The 21,792-nt window shown below is 39.5% G+C and overlaps 1 protein-coding gene across 1 annotated transcript in view; it reads right to left on the bottom strand.

The window, feature by feature from the left end:
• SLC25A24 (solute carrier family 25 member 24) overlaps window positions 1-21,792 on the bottom strand; it is a 52,205-nt gene that overhangs the window by 8,930 nt on the left and 21,483 nt on the right. Inside the window, 6 exon segments of the mRNA NM_001199363.1 lie at window positions 1,480-1,647; window positions 3,085-3,192; window positions 6,937-7,089; window positions 9,686-9,844; window positions 11,635-11,746; window positions 20,471-20,558. Of these exon segments, the coding sequence (NP_001186292.1) occupies window positions 1,480-1,647; window positions 3,085-3,192; window positions 6,937-7,089; window positions 9,686-9,844; window positions 11,635-11,746; window positions 20,471-20,558 (788 nt within the window).

The following is a 21,792-nucleotide window of genomic DNA, read 5'->3' as shown; positions in this document are numbered from 1 at the left end:
TAGAATCTAAGCTGTAGCCACCAGCCTATACCACAGCAACACCAGATCCAGGGATCAAACCCAAGCCCTCATGGATACCAGTCAGGTACCAGTAACTCTATTTTTAGTTTTTAAAGGAACTTCCACACTGTTTTCCAGAGTGGCTGCACTAATTTACATTCCCACCAATAATAGAGTTTGCTTTTCTCGACACTTTCTCCAGCAATTTTTATTTGTAGAGGTTTTTGTTGTTTTGTTTTGTTTTGTTTTTAGGGCCACACCCAGGACATATGAAGTTCCCAGGCTAGGGGTCAAATCACAGATACAGCTGCCAGCCTACACCACAGCCACAGCAACATGGGATCCAAGCTGTGTCTGTAACTACACCACAGCTCACAGCAACACAAGATCCTTAACTCACTGAGGAAGGCCAGGGATCAAACTCACATCCTCATATACACTAGTCGGGTTCATTTCTGCTGCACAACAGGAACTCCCTGTAGAGTTTTTAATACAGCCATTCTAACTGAAGAGTGAGGTATCTCTCACTGAAGTTTTGCTTTGCATTTCTCTAATAATTAGTGATGTCGAGCATCTTTTCATGTTCCTGTTGGCCATCTGTATATCTTCTTTAGGCAAGTGTCTATTTAGGTCTTCTGCCCACTTTTTAAAAATTTTTATGGCTGTATCCACTGTGTATGGAAGTTCCTGGGCCAGGGATTGAATCCAAGCCATAGCTGTGACCTACACTGCACCTGCAGCAATGCCAGACCCTTTAACCTACTCTGCCAGGCCAAGGATCAAACCTTCACTCTGGAGCAATTTGAGCCACTGCAGTCAGATTCTTAATCCACGAGCCATGGCAGGAACTCCCTTCTACATTTTTGATTGGGTTGTTTTTTTTATATTAAGCTGCATGAGAAATCTGTGTATTTTGGAAATTAGTACCTTATTAGAGCTGTTCACAAATATATTCTCTCAGTCCATAGACTGTCTTTTTGGTCTGTTTTGTTTTGTTTATAGATTCACTTGCTGTGGAAAAATTGTTAAATTTAATTAGGTCCCATTTGTTTATTTTTGTTTTCATTTCCATTACTCTAGGAGACAGATCCAAAAAATTATTTCTGCAATTTATATCAAAGAGTGTTCTGTGTTTTCCTCTAGAAGTTTATAGTTTCCCATCTTACATTGAAGTCTTTAATCCATTTAATTTTTGGTAGATCATGTTAGAGATGTGAACAACTATATCTTAATGTGAGTCTATTCTCCTCCATTAAATAAAAATAATTCGCAGCGACATCTAATACAAAAGTGACTACAGGGGTATGGGGTCGCATATGCAAGGAACTTGAAAAGAAAGATCAAAGAGCACACCCTTGAATCTATTTTTGGTCCCAAACTGTTTCCTGGTATATATGTACCTGTCTATAGAAAGTCAAATTCTAACAATGAGAACGATTTAACTACATTTTCAGATTCAAAAGATTGCTACAAACTCACCTCATACACAGCAAGATCTATACCTGCATAAGGTATGATGCCTAATAAATTGGGAACATAACCTTTGTAAAAAGCTCCCATGCCTTCATGTTTCAAAATCTTCTTGGCACAATCAAATATCCCAGAGTATTGTCCAGTTTTGCCTACAGCCAGCCTGGTTTTCAGAACCTGGTTATGAAAGAGTATGACAAATAGTATTATTCATATTAATGCTATCATCATGGAATGCAAAAGAAGTACTTTTATAGAAAACAAATACCCAGCATACACTGTCACCGAAATGTCTGTCCAATCCACCGATGTGTTTGCTCTCATATATCACGTCTGTTGAGGGTCCAAGACCAGAGCCAAGAAGACCCATTTATTGCAAAGAGGATCCGAATTAGGGCAGTGGCGGAGGAAAAAGAAGACAGTCTACTGATGTCTTTAAAAAACTGACTGTGATCAGTTAGCTATGGAGCATGGTGGAAATGGTAGGATAAAGGATGATTCCTGTTTTTCTAGCTTGGAACTCAGGATGAGGCCAGCAGGGGGCTGGGAAGTGATGCTATTAAGAGGGAAATGAGGTATGAAGTTAGGATATTTTTTGAGGGGTATGTAGAGGAATATGAACAATCATATTAAGAGGCCTGCAAGGAAAGCTATTAATATGAATACCATGAAGGGGAAAATTAAGTGCATTTCACACTTAGGTGTTATCAGTTGTTGAAGCCCTCTGTCATATCGATAAAAATATCCACATCCACAATATTATTTTTGCTCTAATGCAGAAGTTGGCAAACGTTTTCTACCAAGTAAATACTTCAGTCTTGGCAGGACTAAAATACCAGGTCTCTGTTGCACATTCTTTCATTTTGTTTTGCTGTTGCTGTTGTCGTTGAAACCGTTTTTTAAAAGGTAAAATGTAAAAACTGTTCCTAGCTCAAGAACTGTGCGAAACAGTGCACAGGTCCATGGTTCGCTAACCTACGCTCCAATGGAAGGATGTCCAGTTAGGATGACCATCACCTAATCAAATTCTAAGGTTCCAAAACTCTTTGGAGAAGAATGGATGTTAAAATTCTTACCAACACTGTGGCAGCCAGCCTCCAAGACAGCCCCCAACGCTCCCTGCCTCTGGTATTCACACCCGGGGCTGCCCCTTTCCACACTCTACCCGGGGAAGTCTGGGTAACCAACAGAGTACAGGTGTGTCCCAAGATGGTGGCTTCTGTCTTGGGTGGCCTCTTTGATTACAGGTTTGGAGAAACCAGCTACCATGTTGTGAGGACAGTCAAGCATCCTATGGAGAGGCTCACGTGATAAGGAACTACTGTCTCCAACCAATAGCTAGGGAGAGCTGAAAACACACATGTGAGTAAGCTTGAAAACAGACCCACCCCCAGCTGAACCTTGCAGTGACTGCAGCCCTGGCTGACACTTGACTATAGGCTGTGACAAACCCTGAGACAGGGACCCAGCTACGCTATGCCCAGATTCCTGACCCACAGAAACTGAGAGGTGATAAATACCTGTTGCTTTAAACTGTTAATTTTGGGATAATTTGTTACACTAGATAACAACACAACCACCATCAATGCAATCAGACTTCACAATGGTACTCACCTCCATAGGATAAATAAAAGTTTGTGCAGTTGCTCCAGCCATGGAACCAGAAATAAATCTCTCGAAGGTTCCTACTTTTTGTCCTTCCTCAGTAAGCAATTTCTTGTACTGTGTAAATAAAGTTTTAAATGTATGTTAATATCTGCTATAGGATGAATTATATTGTTTTCTCCCCTACCCCCTGCTCTCTGCTGCTACAAATTCATATGTTGAAACTGTAATCCCCACTGCGATGGTATTTGGAGATGAGACCTTGGGGAGGTAACTATGGTTTGATCGGGTCTTATAAGGATGAGTCTTTATGACAAGAGATACCAGAGAGTTCTTTACCTTTTTTTTCTTTCTTTCATACACATGCTTACTCTCATCCTCTCTTCCACCGCCAGCCTCCCCCAATATGTATGCACCAAGGAAAGGCCCTGTGAGCACACGGTGAGAAGGTGGCCATCTGCAAGCCAGCAAGAGGGCCCTCACCAGAAGCCTAACTGGTCAGCAGCTTGATGACAGACATTCCAGCTCCAGAACTATGAGAATATACTTCTGTTGTTTTAAGCACCCAGTGTACAGGATTTTGCTATGGCAGCCCCAAGCTTAGACAATACTAAATACACATCAGATTCTAGAAATCAATTGATTGACAATGTGATGTGTCTCAAAATGCATCCACTACAGTAATAACATCTACAGAAAAGTCAGGCTTGAAGGCTAATGTATTAGCCTTACTGGAATTAATACTGAAAATTACTGGACAGTGATTTTCAAGTCAGAATTCCACAAAACACAGATGGTCCACAGAGGGGACGCAGTAGCTCCTTTGCTAAAAGCAGAGTCATAGCATTCTTCCCAAGATGCAAAGAACACACAAGGTTAATAAAGGGTTCACACTTTCTAGGTATTTGCAGCTTTCTCCTTCTACTTCTCCCTGGCTATATGTCTAAAACTCTTCTCATTCTGTAAGCCTTCCAAGTGATCCACGCCAAAGGCTTCGCCTCAATCACGCCCTCTCTACTGAAGAACAAAGCTTCTCCAGAACTACTCCTGCATGTGTCACAGACATAGCTCAAATCCAGCAGGCTCACAATGCCACCTGTTGTTCTACCTCAAAATCTATTCCTCTTATCATCTTATCTATGTATTTAGTTGCTCACGTTAGAAACCGGAGTATCATCCTTGAGTCCTCTTTCTCACCTCCATATCCACTCAATGAGCTCTGTTGTTTCTATGTCCCCAACTATTTTTCAGCTCATTTCAGTTTTTCTCCAAGCACTAGAGCCATCACCCTATACTGGTACTCATCATTTCTTATGTGAATTCCTGAAATATTTCCTTAAATAATCTTCCTACGTCTAGTACAGCCTCAATCTCTTCCAATACATCTCTAATCTTTTTCCAGGTTGAGCTTTCTTAAATGTAAATACACTCATTCCACTCCCCAACGTAAGAGGCTTCAATATCCCCCTCACCATTTTGAGAATAAAATCTAGACTTCCTTTTGCATTTGGCTCCACCTACCTGTCCAGCCTTTCATTGTTATCTTCCCAGAAATATACTTGATTACACATGAACCTGTGAACCACCTGCAGCTTTCTTCATGACTGATGCTCTCCTGTGCCTACATTTCTGCCCACAGGTTGCTGCTTCCGCTCAAAATACCCATCAAATACCACCTAAGGAAGCTCACAGTCTCAATAAGAAGAGAGGTTAAGTACTGAGATAATCAGAATTCAATGTCAAAGCGCTAACAGAGGGAAATAAAGGGAAGGTTTCCTGGAGGAAATAACTCCAGGAAAGTCTGGAAGAATGTTCACCACCATATGACCTATAGGTAGAGGAGTGGAACGTGTGGGTGTGTGTGTGTCACTGGAGCAAGCGGTGGTGGAGAGATGACTGCTGCACTGTGGACACGCCAAGTCTGAGGTACCCCTGGGAGATGTAAGTGGAGACGCATGGATGTGCAGGGCATGGGTGGACGTGCAGGTGGAGATGAGGAGGGAAAGGTTAGAATGGAAGGCAGTCAGCACACAGATGGCAGCTGAAACCATGACAATATTACACCACACCTGCCACCCTGTCACTGACACAACTGCACTGCCATGGTAATGACAACCGAAACGGACCACAGCTTTAAATTCTTATGTTTAAAAGGGCTACATACCAGGCTGAAAATATCCTTTTCTTCATTTTCTAAGCTTTTAGTTATTCAGTGAACAAGACCTACCTGAATCCAGAAGTGAGCTAGCTACATACACCAGGAAATTTGAGAATACATATGGCATAATATTTATTCCCAAAGTGGTTTACAACTCACTGGGAATAACAATGGGTGGAAGACTGAACATTCTATAATCCAGTGCTCTTAGGAAGCTGGGCAGGAGAGGCATTGGTTTTGGGTGGGATGCTTAGGAAATGCTTCTCATAGGAAGCTGGCCTTGGGAGAGCCCTGAGGGATAAGTGGACCTTCAGCAGGGGACAGAAAGTAGACATGCAAAATAGGGCCCAGGGACCACAAGAACACTATGCCACACTGTGCAGAGAGCTTTCTTTTGATCTCTAAAGAAAGTTAGCATGCAGAAGTTAGAATACGGTGACAAGAGCTCAGAACAAAGTCTGGCTGGATGGAAGCAAAGGATACCTGTTGACAGGGTCCAAGAGAAGAATCAGCCAGGCAAGTCGCAAAGTGCAATATGCACGTTTGCTTTTGCAGTAACGTGGACTTTCAAAAATACTGACTTCGGCACATGGAATAATGGTTTTATACTTGAACACTTATTTATTTTAGGCTCTGGCTTTCCTTCATAAAATCCAAGTAGGTGGTCAGACTCACCTACAGGTACCTGAAACGCTACCTCTTAGTAGTCGTGATTTGCTTCCTTAAACATTCACTGAAGGAAAATATCCTTCCCAAAGACAGGCTCTAATTACAGCCATGGAGCCTAGATTTTATTGAATTTTTTCTTTGCTTCTCTATTTCCTAAGTCAAGACACCACTAGACTTTGTAATCTTCTTAACACTATTCTGTTGCTCAAGAAAAAACACGCTACAAAACAATCAAAAATCTATTTGAAATAATAAAAATTATAAGTTGGAATTAAGTTTCAAAGTTCTTATTCTCTATGATTAATCATGATGGAAGAAAAAATGGAAAGAACAATTTTACGCATGCCTTAACTAGATAATTTTGTTAATGACCATAAAGAGAAACCAAATTCTAAAACCCACTACTGTATTTCCTCTTAATACCATGTCATGCTGAAGCAGTATCCTAACAGCTAAGTATCCTACATAATCTAAGTCAATAGGGAAGTTGATTCAGAGGTAAATGCACTCCTTCATTTATTCCTTCACTCACTCATTCAAGAAACACTTACTCAGCACTTACCACGTGCCAGGCTCTAAGCGCTGGAGTACATGGAGAAAAAGCCAAGCCCCCTGCCTTCATGGAGCTTTCACTCTAAATTCAACTCAGTTTTACAGCAATGTCAAATTGCACAGAGGACTTCAACTTAAAAAGTTCTCCTTCCAGATGTTGGATGGGATACTTTCATAAAGACTTATGTTAATGTGCAGCATCTCCTCTGAATGCAAAATGAATAAGCTATAATTCTCCATTGCCTTTACGAGCTACTCAGGAAAGAACACAAAGGTCAGAAATTCAGAATTCCAGAATTTAGTCAAGAGGAGTCTCTGAGTGTATCTAGCCTGATCTTCTGTAAGAGAAATTCCTCATGGAGCATATGCAGAAAAGTCTCATGAGCTAAAACAATAATCTAAAAAGCGCTGCATGTTAACTGTTATTCCATCAGCTGATTAACTCCTCTTTGTTAATAAATTCCATGGATGATAACAATTACCTGTTCATATGCCCAGAACTTAACAGCTGTTTCAGGCGCAATTTTAATGACATTTGTACCATTTCCTCTCCAAAGGGAGCGGATCCCTCCTTCTTTCACCATCTGTCGAAAGCCACCATATATGTTCATTTTCTCTGATTTTGAACCATGGACCTACAAATTAAAGCAGCATGTTATAAAATACTGGTGGCATGTTAATTACTACTTCCAAAGTAGTCATAGAAACCACTCTCTTTTCTTCAATACTATTTATTAATGCACTTGAAAACAGAACATAGGATGCAAAGAATTATTACCACCAGTTTAGAGGCCTGACTCTGAATCTAAAACATAGAAAAATCAATATCCTCAGTGGAGGAAAGCAGGCAGAGAGGACAGGACCAAAATTAAAATTGGGAAAACATTCAAAAGATAATATAAATCAAATTATTCTTTGTTAGGCTATGGAATCCCTTTTGGAACATGAGCAAGTTCATTGTTGAGAAAAATTAGAAAAATACTCTGGAAGTAACACATTATCCCTCCCTGCAAGAAATAATACTCACAGAAATACAAATGTGTCTGAAAACAATGTGGATATTATGTTTTTAGCAGAGCCCTAGACACTGGAATGCACACAGCCTAACAACAAAAATAAAAATTGTAGCTCTGATCTGGTGTTGCTGTGGCTGTGGTGTAGGCCTGCAGCTGCAGCACCAGTTCAATCCCTAGCACAGGAACTTCCATATGCCACAGGTGGAGCCATAAAAAAGAAAAAAAAAAAAAAAGAATAACTACTATTAAGAAAAAAGAAAAAAAAAGATGGAAGGGGCTGAAGACCAAAGGTCTAGACACAATAAAAACTCTGTGCATATTGTCACACACTGATGCCAGGAAATCCCACAGTGTGACTCTCTGGGCAGAGGACAACAGAAACTGCATTTGGTACTTCCCTGAGTAGAGCCCTATGCTCTTCTTTCCTTAGCTGATTTTAATGTGTATCTTTCTCTGTAATAAACCATAACCATGAGTATAAAAGCTTCCAGCGAGTTCTGTGAACTACTGAATCTGAAGGTAGTTTAGAGAATGCCACCCCCCCAACCCCAAGCAAAATTGTAGGAACTAACATCCAGATATATCCATTTTATTTTACATAAATTTCACAATAAAATATGCCTAAGGAAGAGATGAATATTTATTCAAGCTCTCAATTTTCTTTTGTTCCTAAAGAAAAATACAGGAGTTCCCATCGTGGCTCAGTGGTTAACGAATCTGACTAGGAACCATGGGGTTGTGGGTTCGATCCCTGGCCTTGCTCAGTGGATTAAGGATCTGGCATTGCCAGGAGCTGTGGTGTAGGTCGCAGACGCAGCTCAGATCCCGCATTGCTGTGGCTCTGGTGTAGGCCAGTGGCTACAGTTCTGATTAGACCCCTAGCCTGGGAATCTCCATGTGCCACAGGAGTGGACCTAGAAAAGGCAAAAAGACAATTAAAAAAAAAAAAAAAAGAAAAATACACACCAGTTCTCACTCCTGTTTTTTAAAAGTCAGTATCTTTACCCCAAAATATATTTTTGAGATGTGCTGACCATAAGAATAATAATACAACCTTTAAAAACCTTTTTTTAAGCAATTACTATATTCCAGCAGGGTGTTCTCATGTATCAGGCATTTTCACATACCTTACCCTGGTTAATTCTTACAACCACCTTTGTCAGGTATTCTTATTCCCATTCCAGAATTAAGGAAAATGAGTTCTCAGGGATTCCATTTAATGTGAGAACCATGCACTTTGGGGCCAAAAATACTCCATTCCTCATCTAATTTATTGTAAAGGAAAAATTATTTAATTCTCTGAGCCTCGTGTTCCCCAGAGATAATATGAGGATAAAATCCTCTCTTGCAGGTTTACTAGAGGAGTCAATGGGTTATTACAATGAGCACCAAATAAATAACAATACTTTCCTTTTCCTCTTTTCTTTCCATTCTAACCAACTAAGGCTACACTGCTAGTGAAGAGTAAAGTTAGTCTATAAACCTAGGTCTTTTTCTGCCAAATTCATCTTCAGAATAATTTTTAAAATTACATCCCTGCTCCAAGATTCCGGATTTTAGGAAACAAACAAACAACAAAAACCTCTTTTGAGAAAGCATATAAAGTAGAAGGAAAATATACATAATTTAAGGAGAACCCTATAATAATTGCTGGGGATTTTTTTTGTTGTTGTTGTTTTGTTTTTTTTGTTGTTGTTGTTGTTGTTTTTTGTCTTTTTAGGCCCACACCTGTGGCATATGGACAGTCCCAGGACTGGGATCAAATAGGAGCTGCAGCTACTGGTCTACGCCACAGCCACAGGAACACCAGATCCGAGCTACATCTGCAACCTATTCCACAACTCGTGGCAAAACCAGATCCTTAACCCATGAGTGAGGCCAGGGATCCAACGTGCATCTGCATGGATACTAGCAGGATTTATTACCACTGAACCATGATGGGAGCTCCAGATTTTCTTTTCTAATTAAACACTTGGAGTAGTCACAGACTGCCAAGATTAAAAGTTCATCACACACAGGTACCAACAATTTAAGGTTTGTTCAGACAGAAATACATATATGGACTGAATTTGGGATTAATAGCAACAAAATTGAGAGATTTATTTTTAAAGATATGACTATTACTAAGAAATTTTTCAACTTTTTTCAAAGCACTGTATTTCTCATTGTTTCAGGTTATTTAGGACAAACTTAGACACAGGATCCAAAGGCACACCTGCATCATGACTTTCAGACGATCCAAAGGGGCAGTGCTTGTTCGAGAGACGGCGCCGGCAACACCTCCTGCCAAGAGCTGCCTCCACCACTGTCCTGACTTTTTTTCATCTTCCGTGAACTCATCCGGAATAGTTAAACTGTCTCCTATGTCAATACCCTGTTAAAATGGAAAAAAGACCCTGAGGCTCCTTCAATTAAAAATACATCATCCAGAAGGTTTGTTTTAGAGAAGAATCATGTCTTATCATTAAGATCAACTTCATTCCTCAGTACTATACTGAACCAATTCGAGCACGGAGGCAATTATAAGTAGGCTATTGATGCTAAATGAAGTGCAAGATCAGTTCACAAAAAACAAAATTAACACTAATCTCAAATTTACAAAATCAACAATTACAACTTTTTTTCTTAGTAGATTCAGAGTAACTTTTGTCTTCTGGCTCTAAGTCAGAATGAAAGGGCAGCCTTTTATCAGATAGAGTGAAGCCTTATTGGCTACAGAAAGAAATTAATCTGTCAGTTCTTCGAAGATACGCCCTCGAAATTATATCCATCTTATAATTTATACCATCATATGTGCTTTAAATACGTAGATAAAAATTAAATAAAAACTGTAATATGAATACCCCTCAGCTCATTTCCTATACAGACTGTCTACATATATATTTTATAAATCTGACTTGTCATTTAAACCATGCAATAGATTCTATATAAAATGTAGCTAACAGCAAGGTATTGTTTAAAATGATCCACCTTCCAATCTACTCTAAACATCACTATAGTTTACATACATAGCTTGACAGCAACAAAATTCTATAATGATATTTTTACAATTTTATTATTTAAATGGTTCTAGTGTCAAAGATTTTACAGTTAGAGTGTGTCAGGGTAAGGAACTATGCTACAGTATAGTAGCTTTCGGTTTCTCCATTTTACTACCAATAAAATAGATACATGATTACAGCCTCTAATGTTATCAACTATCTCCAAAGACCCAGTCATGATTTGATTATATAAATGACCTCAGATAAATATAAAGGTTATCAAGGCAACTAAACTACTAATATAGTATTATTCTATATTCACAGTTGAAAAGGTATTAATCACCAATAATTCTACAATGCTCTAGGTAAGTTTAGGCATTTTTTTTACTATGAGCAATGTGAACTCTAGGCTTCATTTAGTGCACATGAAGTTTTCTGAAATCCCAGGAATAAGTATAGTAGTCAAACCCAGGAGAAAAATAAAAACTCTCTCTAGGAGCTCCCACTATTTTCAGGAACAGATTGCACAATAAAATGAAATTCATTTACACCAGGCTATTTCAGCAAAATACTAATGAAATGAATTGAAATTTGAAAGTTTTGAGGAATATAGAGATGGGTGAGCAATGCTGAGCAGATGAGCCATAGGTTTTCTTAACCATCCATGACTAGTATTATAGGTGCCTTATGTCAGAGATAAATCTACACAGTTGACTGAACAAGTAAGTTTCAGAAGGGACTCTCTAACCATTATCAATAGCCAAAGAAACAGATCCTCAGCAACCAAAAGATACTGAGATTCTTTATTATTTATTTATTATTATATCATCATAAAAAGTAACTTATGCCTGTAACTGTGACACTTCCCTATGGCAGAACACTCAAATGACAACAAAAGCTGAATCTGCATAAGATTTTTGGAAGGCAGTACCTCTTCCAAATTTTGAGAATGGTAAAAACAGGAACTACATCTGCAAAGTTTATACAGTCTTGTTTGTTTTGCTTTTTTTTTTTTTTTAAAGATACTTTAAATATACACCTAAGAGACTAATAGAATTCTATAAGTTGAGGAGCTTCTGGGACTTGGGTACCCTGGCCCACCAGTGTTAGAGTGCTCTTGGATAACTACACCAATGGCTTACAGCTCCAAATTCGTATAAGTTAATACATGAAGCATACTCACAGTAGAATGTTTCCAGAAACGGATAATTTCCTCAATGTCTGTAACGGGATTAAATAAGAAGTAGTCCCTCCATTCATTCCAGTCCACTGTCATTGTCCCATCAGCATCAATGCTGAAAATAAAAAGAAACTGATTAAAGAACAAAATTTACCAAGAAAACGGACATTATTGGCCAGGTTGCAGAATGATAGTTTCTCATCCAACTCAATATTCTTAGAAGATTTTTGGAAATGGCAACAAGCATTGGATGATCTGTTAGTCTGAATCATTTAAATTAAAATGGACTCTAAAATTACAGATTTCGGAGTTCCCGTCGTGGCGCAGTGGTTAACGAATCCGACTAGGAACCATGAGGTTGCGGGTTCAGTCCCTGCCCTTGCTCAGTGGGTTAAGGATCCGGCGTTGCCGTGAGCTGTGGTGTAGGTTGCAGACGCGGCTCGGATCCTGCGTTGCTGTGGCTCTGGCGTAGGCCGTTGTCTACAGCTCCAATTCAACCCCTAGCCTGGGAACCTCCATATGCCGAGGAAGCGGCCCAAGAAATAGCAACAACAACAACAACAAAAGACAAAAAAATAAAAAAATAAATAAAATAAAATAAAATAAAATTACAGATTTCTCTAAACGCTACTTTTGGTGCTCTGTCAAACTCCAAGTCCATGAGCTATCAAATACTAAAGCTAGAAGATAAAATTGGGAAGCAGTAACACATGGATTTGTGATCCATTTTTTTCTTATACTGGCTCAGGGAGATAGTTCTTAATGTTCTAACATTTGGATCTGACTTTGGAATATACTCAAAATATGCTATCAATTTCCTTCTCTAACTTTCTCTAAGCTAAGAAAATCAGCAATGATGTAAAAAAACAAACAAACAAACAAACAAACAAAAAAACCTGGTGATTGAGCCTTTCAAATCTTAAGAAATCTTGGTACCTTATCTTCAACATTTAAAATTAATATATTGGGGAGTTCCCGTCGTGGCGCAGTGGTTAACGAATCCGACTAGGAACCATGAGGTTGCGGGTTCGGTCCCTGCCCTTGCTCAGTGGGTTAAGGATCTGGCGTTGCCGTGAGCTGTGGTGTAGGTTGCAGACGCAGCTCGGATCCCGCGTTGCTGTGGCTCTGGCGTAGGCCGGTGGCTACAGCTCCGATTCAACCCCTAGCCTGGGAACCTCCATATGCCGCGGGAGCGGCCCAAGAAATAGCAACAACAACAACAACAACAAAAAAGACAAAAAGACAAAAAAATAAAAAAATAATAAAATAAAATAAAATTAATATATTGGGGAGTTCCCCTTATGGCTCAGCGGAAATGAATCGACCAGTATCCATGAGGATGCGGGTTCAATCCCTGGCCTCACTTAGTGGGTTAATGACCCAGTGTTGCCTTGAGCTGTGGTACAGGTCACAGACTTGGCTTGGATCCCGCATTGCTGTGGCTGTGCCATAGGCCAGCAGCTGTGGCTCTGATTTGACCCCTAGCCTGGGAACTTCTATATGCTGCAGATGCGACCCTAAAAACATAATAATAATAATATATTGTAGCTTTGGATATTAACTTTCTGCTTGTTTTAGAAGTTTCTTAGCAATAACATCATTTGAACCTATTTTTTTTCTAAGAGCAACTCTAAATTGCCCAGGATTGTGACTATTCTGTTCACTACTGTAGACCCAGCACCTAACGCAGTTGGCACAAAGATGCTGAATTAATGAATATCTCTGAAAAAGTTTTGGTGTCTCCTCCAAATTTTATATTTATTCTATGATAGTGATGCATAAAGATGACAGTCAAATAAAATGGGATTTTCAGACATTTATTGTATTTTCCAGTGCTACTTTTAACACTGACCTGCATATGTGAAATTACACTTAAACTTTCATTTGGCCCAGAATACAGACGTTAATATTCCATATTTGCAAAAGTGTCATCGTTACTACTGATGTTTTTAAGACTATTCTTCTGGATTCTGATATTTATAGCTCTATTTGTATGACAATTTTCCATTTTAATGCAATTGTTTATCATATGTCCCTACCCCACAACCTCCAACACATAACAATACATGTGCAAGTATTCTCCACAAGGAAATGATTTTTTTGTAGATTTTATTCATGGATATGATCAAAGTGTCTAGAACAGTGCCTGGCACAGACCAAGTATTTATTGAATGAATATGTGAATTCCAAACTCCATAGGTTAAAGCCACAAAACACTTACTGCAGACAAACTTCTTAAATTAGGTACACTCGCGGTGGGCTTAAATTGTATTTCTTCAAATTACTAACCAAGTTGAGCATCTCTTAATATATTCATTTGCTACTCATGTTTTCCCTGTGTGAAATGCCTGTTCATACCTTTTGCCCATTTTTCTAATGGGTTATGTCTTTTTCTTAAATATGTATAGTTCTTTATATAGTTGCTTCTAATCCTTCAAGTTACAAATTAGCAAATACCCTTCGTCTTTTCACTTTATGATGTCTATGAATAGATGCTCTTAATTTTAATATGGCTGAACTGATCAACTGTTTCATTTGTGCTTACTGACGTTCATATTTTTTAAAATAAATTCTTGCCTACACTGAGATACAGACGTATTTTCTTCTTTTTCCCTTAAAGGTTTTGCTTATAGTGTAACTTTAACATTTAGGTTATTTTTTTTTAATTGAAGTTGATTTACAATATTGTTTTTTAGTTTCAGGTGCACAGCAAAGTGATTCAGTTATATATAATTTTGGGGTTATTTTCCATGATAGGTTATTATAAGACATTGAATATAGTTCCCTATGCTATCAGTAAATCCTTGTTGCTTATCTATTTAATGTACAATAGTTTGTATCTGTCAATCCCATACTCCTAATCTATCCCTTCCCTTCCCCTTTCCCCTCTGGTAACTCTAAGTTTGTTTTCTGTGTTTTGTGCATGGTGTGAGGTAGGTAGGCAGCTCCATCTCAGTCTGCATGGACAACCAGGTGCACCGGCAGCATTTACTGCATAGTCCCTCCTTTCCCCACTGATTTGCAAAGCTCCTTCTCTCACGTGTCAAATCCCAAACATGGATGCGTTTGTTTCTGGGATAGTATGTTCCATCTGTCAACTCGTCTATCTCTGTAGCAATACCACTAAGTCTTAATCATAGCTTAATAACAACTCTTGATATCTGATAGGGCAGGGCCCTGGCTCTCTCTGGTCCAAGAATGTCTTGGTTATTCTTGGGCCTATGTGGTTTCATTTTTCCCTAGAAATGTTTAATAGCCCAAATGCTGGGGCAAAGAGAACAACTGACAGGATGGTTCAGGATGGAGCGGGGAAGCAAGTAGGAGTGGGAGAAGGAATCAATCAGGAGGAGACTGATGGACTGGTGGAAAGGAAGGGGCCAGAGGTCTGTAAGCCGAAAAGCAAGGAAGCAGGAGCAAGATGGTGTAAAATCTGAAAGAAGGGTCAGACGGTTTAAGACCTCAGAGGAGGAGGAGTTTCTAGATATGATACAATCCTGAGAGGGAGTGGGCTTGCCCAAGCAAAATGGAATGAAAGTCCCAGTTGTTGAGAAAGGCAAGAAACACTAAAGCTAAGGAGAAAGAGGAGTCACCAGCTCAAAAGCTGAAGTTTCCTAGGACTCCAGGAAAAGCAAAAATGCCCATTTGACAAGCATCAAGATCTTCCATAAATGTGGAGGGGGAGGTAGTGACAAGGACAGGAGAGAGGGATGGAGATAATAAAAGCCTAGAAGAAAAACAGACTGTCCTTGAGTGCAGAAGATAAAGCCCACATATGTGGGAGAGACTGCCTGTTTCAGCTCCTCCACCACATCTACTGATAATAAAGTAGAATGAGGAGGCTGTTTTGCAACCACGTGATTCCTATCTCCTACTTGAACGACTGAGCCACAGCCATTTCGATTTCTCTTCCTCGAATTTGTTTTGGGGGACACTGAGAGACAGTGCAATGGCAGAAAAGCAGCTGACATTTGGAGGTGAGTCGTACTGCTGACTGACCACTCCAGGGAGGGTCTATGATTTCCACCACTGAAAGCACAATCAGATGCTGCCCTTTAAAACATTGTGAGATAACAGAAATTTGATGTTGGTCTCAGGTCCCTGCTCCTGGCACAGAGCCCCTAAAGCTCTTGTAAATTCCTAGGTGATAAGAGCACTGGGGCACCTCTTGTTCTAATATTTCATCTTTGACCCCAACCCTGACACAGGGCTCCTAAAACCCTTGTAAATTCCTAAGTGATAAGAGCACTAGGAGCATCTTTTGTCCCAATGAGGCAACTCTGGATGGCTCATGAATGGCAGCTGGTCACCGGAAAGAAAGACCAAGCCATGATTAGAAACTTGGAATTTTGAGCCCCATTCTCCACGTCTCCAAAGAGGACACAGGGGCTAGAAATGGGGTGAGTAACGGATCATGCTTGCAGGAGGACGCCTCCATAAAAATTCCAAAAGCACGGGTTTGGGGGGGCTTCCTGTTGGCAAACATCCACACACTGGGAGGATGATGCACCCCAGCTCCACAAGGACAGAAGCACCTGTCCTGAGGACGCTCTCAGACCTCCCCTTATGTATCCTTTCATCCAGCTGTTTGCCTATATTCTTTACCATATCTTTGAACAAACTAGTAAACCTAAGTAAATGTTTCCCTGAGTTCCATGAGTCGCTCTAGCAAATAATCAAACCAAGGGGGAGGAGGTCATGGGAACACCTAATTTGTCACCAAGTCAGAAGAAGATGTGGGTAATCTGGGGACCTACTACTGGTGGTTGGCATCTCAAGTGGAGAGCGGTCTTGTGAAACTGAGCCCTTAACCTGTGGATCTGACACCACCTCCTGGCAGACACCATTAGATTTGAGTTAAACTGTAGGACACCTGGCTGGTGCTGGGGAGAATTGCTTGTTGTAGGGAAACAAAAAAAACTCCACAGATTTGGTGACCAGAAGTTCCAGAAATGAAGTGTTTCGTGTGAGCAGTAAAGGAGACACATAAATAGGAAAACCGGAGTTCCCAGAGTGGCTCAGCAGGTTCAGAACCTGACTAGTATCCATGAAGATGCAGGTTCAACCCCTGGCCTTACTCAGTGGGTTAAGGATCCAGTGTTACTGTCAGCTGTAGTGTAAGCTGCAGATGCGGTTCAGGGATCCCACATTGCTGTAGCTGTGGTATAGACCAGCAGCTGCAGCTCCAATTCAACCCCTAGCCTGGGAACTTCCATATGCAGCAGGTGCGGCTGTAAAAAGAAAAAAAAAGTGTGTGTGGGGGGGAGATGAGGTCTTTCTAATGCAAACATATTTTAGTATTTTCACTGAACAACTATAAATGCCAGAAACGATGACAGCCCAACAATGCAAAAGAATATTCAATTCATTAACCATCAGGAAAATACAAATCAACACAACTACAGATACCCCTTCATACCCACTGAGATGATTAAAATCAAGAAATAAGAATGCTGGGGTGGAGGTGAAGAAATTTAAGCCTTCTATACACTGCTACTAAGGTTGTAAAATGGCACAGCCACTTTTTTTTTTTTGGTTGGGTTTTTTGGTGTGTGTGGTTCAAAAATTGTATTTATTTATTCATTCACTTATTTAAATTGTACTGGAGTAGTTGACTTACAATGTTGTATTAGTTTCACATGCACAGCAAAGTGAATCATTTATATATACCTCCATTCTTTTCTCCCATATAGGTTATTACAAACTATTGAGTACTTCCCTGAGCCATACAGTAGGTTCCTGTCAATCATCTGTTTTAGACAGTGGTGTGTATATGTCACTCCCGTCCTCCCGATTATTCCTCCCTCCCCTCCACGGTTTCAATCTGGTAGCTCCTCACCAAGTTCAACACAGAGTTACCATATGACCCAGCAATTCCACTCTAGGCATATGCCCAAGAGAATGAAAACATACATTCACATAGAAACTTGCACACGAATAGTCATTGCGGCAATATTCAGAACAGCCAAAAAGTGGACACGACCCAAATGTCCACCGACTGATGAATGGTGCATAAACAAGATGTGATATACACATACAATGGAATATAACTTGGTCTAAAAAAGGGAACAAAGTAGTGATCCATGCCACAACACGGATGAACCTTAAAACATGCTAAGTGAAAGCAGTCAGACACAAAGACCACATACTGCATGACCCCATTTTTGATGAACGTCCAGAATAGACAAATCCAGACAGAGAGTAGACTGGTGGTTCTGGGGGCTGGCAGGGCAGGAGGATGGAATGACGGCTAATGGGTACAGGGTTATTTTTGGGGGCTGATGAAAATGTTCCAAATTTAGATAATAGTGATGGTTGCATAGCTCTCTGAATATACTGTGAACCACTGACTCATACATTTTTAAAGAAATTTTATTGTATGTGAATTACATATCAAAGATCTGTCATAAAATGTGTGTATAGTGAATTCTATTGCACCTTTTAAACACCCACCCTCTGCATTACCTGTGATTTATTCTGGAGCTTGCTGCTTGGAATTTGCATTGTTTTAGAAGCTATGAAAAGGAATACAGGAGTATGATTTCTGGCCTGGGAAGCAGAGAAAAACTCTCACTTTCCTGGAGAAATGCGGCTTCAGGAGCAGAATATTATGCACCCTCATATCCGACTGTCAAAATGCTCTTTACCTCCTTTTCCTGTTTAGCCCTACATTTCCTCAGCAAAGCCTTTCTCGCCCAGTGTTAACAAAAGTGATGCCACACACGGCTCTGAGACTTGGGGCCTTCCTATGAAGCAGCTGCTTACAAAGGAACTTCTGAACAGACAAAAAGAGGGAAATGCTACCGGTGTAGATATAAAAGGAGATAAACTTGACAATAAAGCCATTTGGGAGACACGTTTTAGATGATGCTGAAGACAAAACATTCACGAGAATATTAATATAATGTAACCATCCTTTTCTGTTACCTTTTTCTCAAAAAATCGGTCCCTGTGTAACAAAAGAGTCTTCAAGGACACTTAAGACTTCAGAGATTATCACTCTCTCCTGTGAAGTAAAACATTAAGTCTGTAAAGGTCTGACTTACTAAATAGTTTAACTGACCGCCCTGGGCAATGTTGTTCCAACTGGCACCTCTGTTTTCTGAAAGTTTAAGTAAGTGTTTCTTTGGGTGGATATGGGTGTGCGTGCATGTATATTTTCTCATATTTTTCTCATGAGGTATAGTTGATTTACAATTATTATATTTAAGTATCAACATTGTGATTCACAATTTTATAGATCATATTCCATTTATAGTTATTATAGAATATTCTCTTGCTTCCCTGTGCTGTACAACACATCTCTGCAGCTTATTTCATACCCGGCAGTTTGTACCTCTTAATCCACTAGCCCAATCGTGCCCTCTTCTCCCTTTCATCTCCCCATTGGTAACCACTAGTTTGTTCTGTGCGTTTGTTTCTTTTTTCGTTACATTCACTAGTTATATTTTTTAGATTCCACACGTGATATCATACAGTATTGTCTTCCTCTGTCTGACTTACTTCACTAAGCATAATGCCCTCCTCGGTCCACCCATGTTGTTACAGATGGTAAAACTTCATCCTTTTCTGTGGCTGAGTAGTATTTCATTGTAATGTATATATACGCCACATCTTTATCCACTCGTCCGTTGATGGACACTGAGGTTGCTTCCATATCTTGGCTAGGGTACATATAGTGCTGCTATGAACATTAGGGTGCATGTATCTTTTCAAAATAGTGTTTTCATTTTCTTTGGACATATATCCAAGAGTGGAACTGCTGAATCATAAGATAACTGCATTTTCAGTTTTTTGGAAGAAGCTCCATACTATTTTTCATAGTGGCTGCATCAAATTACATTCCCATCAACAATGGACACGGGTTCCCTTTTCTCTACGTTCTGGCCAACATTTGTTATTTGGGGTTTTTTGTTTGTTTGTTTGTTTGTTTGTTTTGATGATAGCCATTCTGACAGGTGTGGGGTGGACTATCTCACTGTAGCTCTGATTTCCATTTCTCCGATGATTAGTGATGTTGCACATCTTTTCATGTGCCTACTGGCCATCTGTATATCTTCTTTGGGAAAATGTCTATTTAGGTCTTCTGCCCATTTTTTAAATTGGATTTTTTTTTTTAATCAGTGTTTCTCTGTCAGTCAACTAGGAGTGTTTTGTAATGTCCTTCTCATCCAGTTATTTACAGGTTAAATCATGTGATAATCTGCTAGACTCACTATCTTGAAACTGAGTCCTACTATCATATTAGAAACCACATGGGAAAGAGGCTAAAACTTTTAGGCCCCATCTCCATAGATTTAATGTCTTCCTGCCATTTCACCACCCCAGGGGGCCTTGAAAACGTCCTGTCTGAATTTATAGTTCCCACCCCTATATATGTATGTATACATACAAAATGAAAAGAAGGAATGGAAGAAAGATATGGAAAGTACATAGTGAGGAATGGTTAGGTGCAGGGAGTTGTTTTAAGCCACCCTTACAAACACACATCTCTAATGCAGGATATTAAAAATGAGGTAAAAAAAAAAAAACAATTATCAGTAGTTCCCATTGTGGCTCAGCAGTAATAAACCCGACTAGAATCCATGAGGATGTGGGTTCAATCCCTGGCCTCATTCAGTAGGTTAAGGATCCGGTGCTGCCTTGAGCTATGGTGTAGGTCACAGGATGCGGCTCAGATACTGAGTTCATGGCTCAGATACAGCAGTGCTGTGGCTACAGTGTAGGCAGGCAGATGAAGTTCAGATTCGACCCCTAGCCTGGGAACTTCCATGTCTCAGGTACAGCCCTTAAAAGCAAACAAAACAAAACAAAACAGCTGTCAAATAGATAAAGAACTTACCTTCGGAGAATCAACTCTGCTTGTTGTTCTGAAATAGTTAAACCTAGTATCTGGAGAGACTGGACAATTTCAGAAGCCTCAATTTTTCCTTTAAAAAAATAAAAATCATGAACTCAGAACTGACAAAGGCTTTAGAAATCATGACTTTCAAATCCCTCATTTTTTAAGGGAGAGCCTTGAACTGATTATGGTAAAATTATGAATTTAAATAAACTATAAATTTTCTTAAATGCATATGGCAACACAAACTCAAAATCTGACAAAGACATAAACAGGTATACACACATTATTTCATCCAGAAATCACAACCACCTTGTAGGAAAATAATGATATTCCATCTCAAAGAGAAGACACTGAGGACTTTATGTGATCTTCCCAAGAAATAATAAGAAGCAGCAGCAAGACTGGGATTTAAATCAAGATAGCCTGACTTTGAGGTAAATTCAATTAAACTAGGATCTATGAATTTTAAAGTATGCATTTCTACATTTTAATAAATGGCTGGGAACTTACTATGCCTAAAGATGTACTGCACTGAGTTAAAAGCACGTAGAAAATGACTAAAAGAAGCCAGAGTGTGGAATATTCTTTTGCGAAATCCAGTAATAAAAATAAAGATAATAGGATTATGGAGCAGGGAAAATTATTATTATTAGAGTGACCAGAGCATGCTTGTAAAAGAGGAGTTAGAAGAGAGAAAAGTAAAAAATTGAATAAATATAAGACTGCATTTCCCTTAAGTAGCTCACAGACTCCCAAAGATGCTAAGACTTAATATGCATGGAACAGGCAAACAAAACAATGTAAGAGGGTCTGATGCCAAACCAGTATTAACAGCAAAGTTCTCCAGGAAAAGAGGAAGATAGAAATTACTGTTAGTGGTGAAAGGAAACATTCCATTCAAGGGAAAGAGTTTGAAGAGGATTTGGAGAGAATTCCAGGAAGAGGAAAGGAGCCACATGAGAATCCGGAGAGTGTCAGAGCAGTTAGAGGCACTGCCCTGTTAGCAATCAAATTCTTCAAACACCACTGAATATTCTCCTTTGCAACTGCACTCTCAAAGAAATACAGATGATTCTCATTGTTCCTGGTAGTTACTTTCTATAAAGTCACTGTGAACACTGAATTAAGGAAAACTAAACCATTGTTCCTAAAGGAAATAAAAGGTTAGATTCCTATGAGCCTCTGGTCACAAAATTCTCATCAACCAATCAACACAAAACCTAATTATCTGTGGACTTCTGTTTAAAGACACCTCATTTAATATGTATTGTTGACTCGTTAACATTGAACTCATGGTCACAGCACTATAAACCCTACCT

The sequence above is a fragment of the Sus scrofa genome, chromosome 4 (assembly GCF_000003025.6).
Source record: "Sus scrofa isolate TJ Tabasco breed Duroc chromosome 4, Sscrofa11.1, whole genome shotgun sequence".
NCBI classification, from domain to species: Eukaryota; Metazoa; Chordata; class Mammalia; order Artiodactyla; family Suidae; genus Sus; species Sus scrofa.
This window is presented reverse-complemented; position numbering and strand designations above follow the sequence as displayed.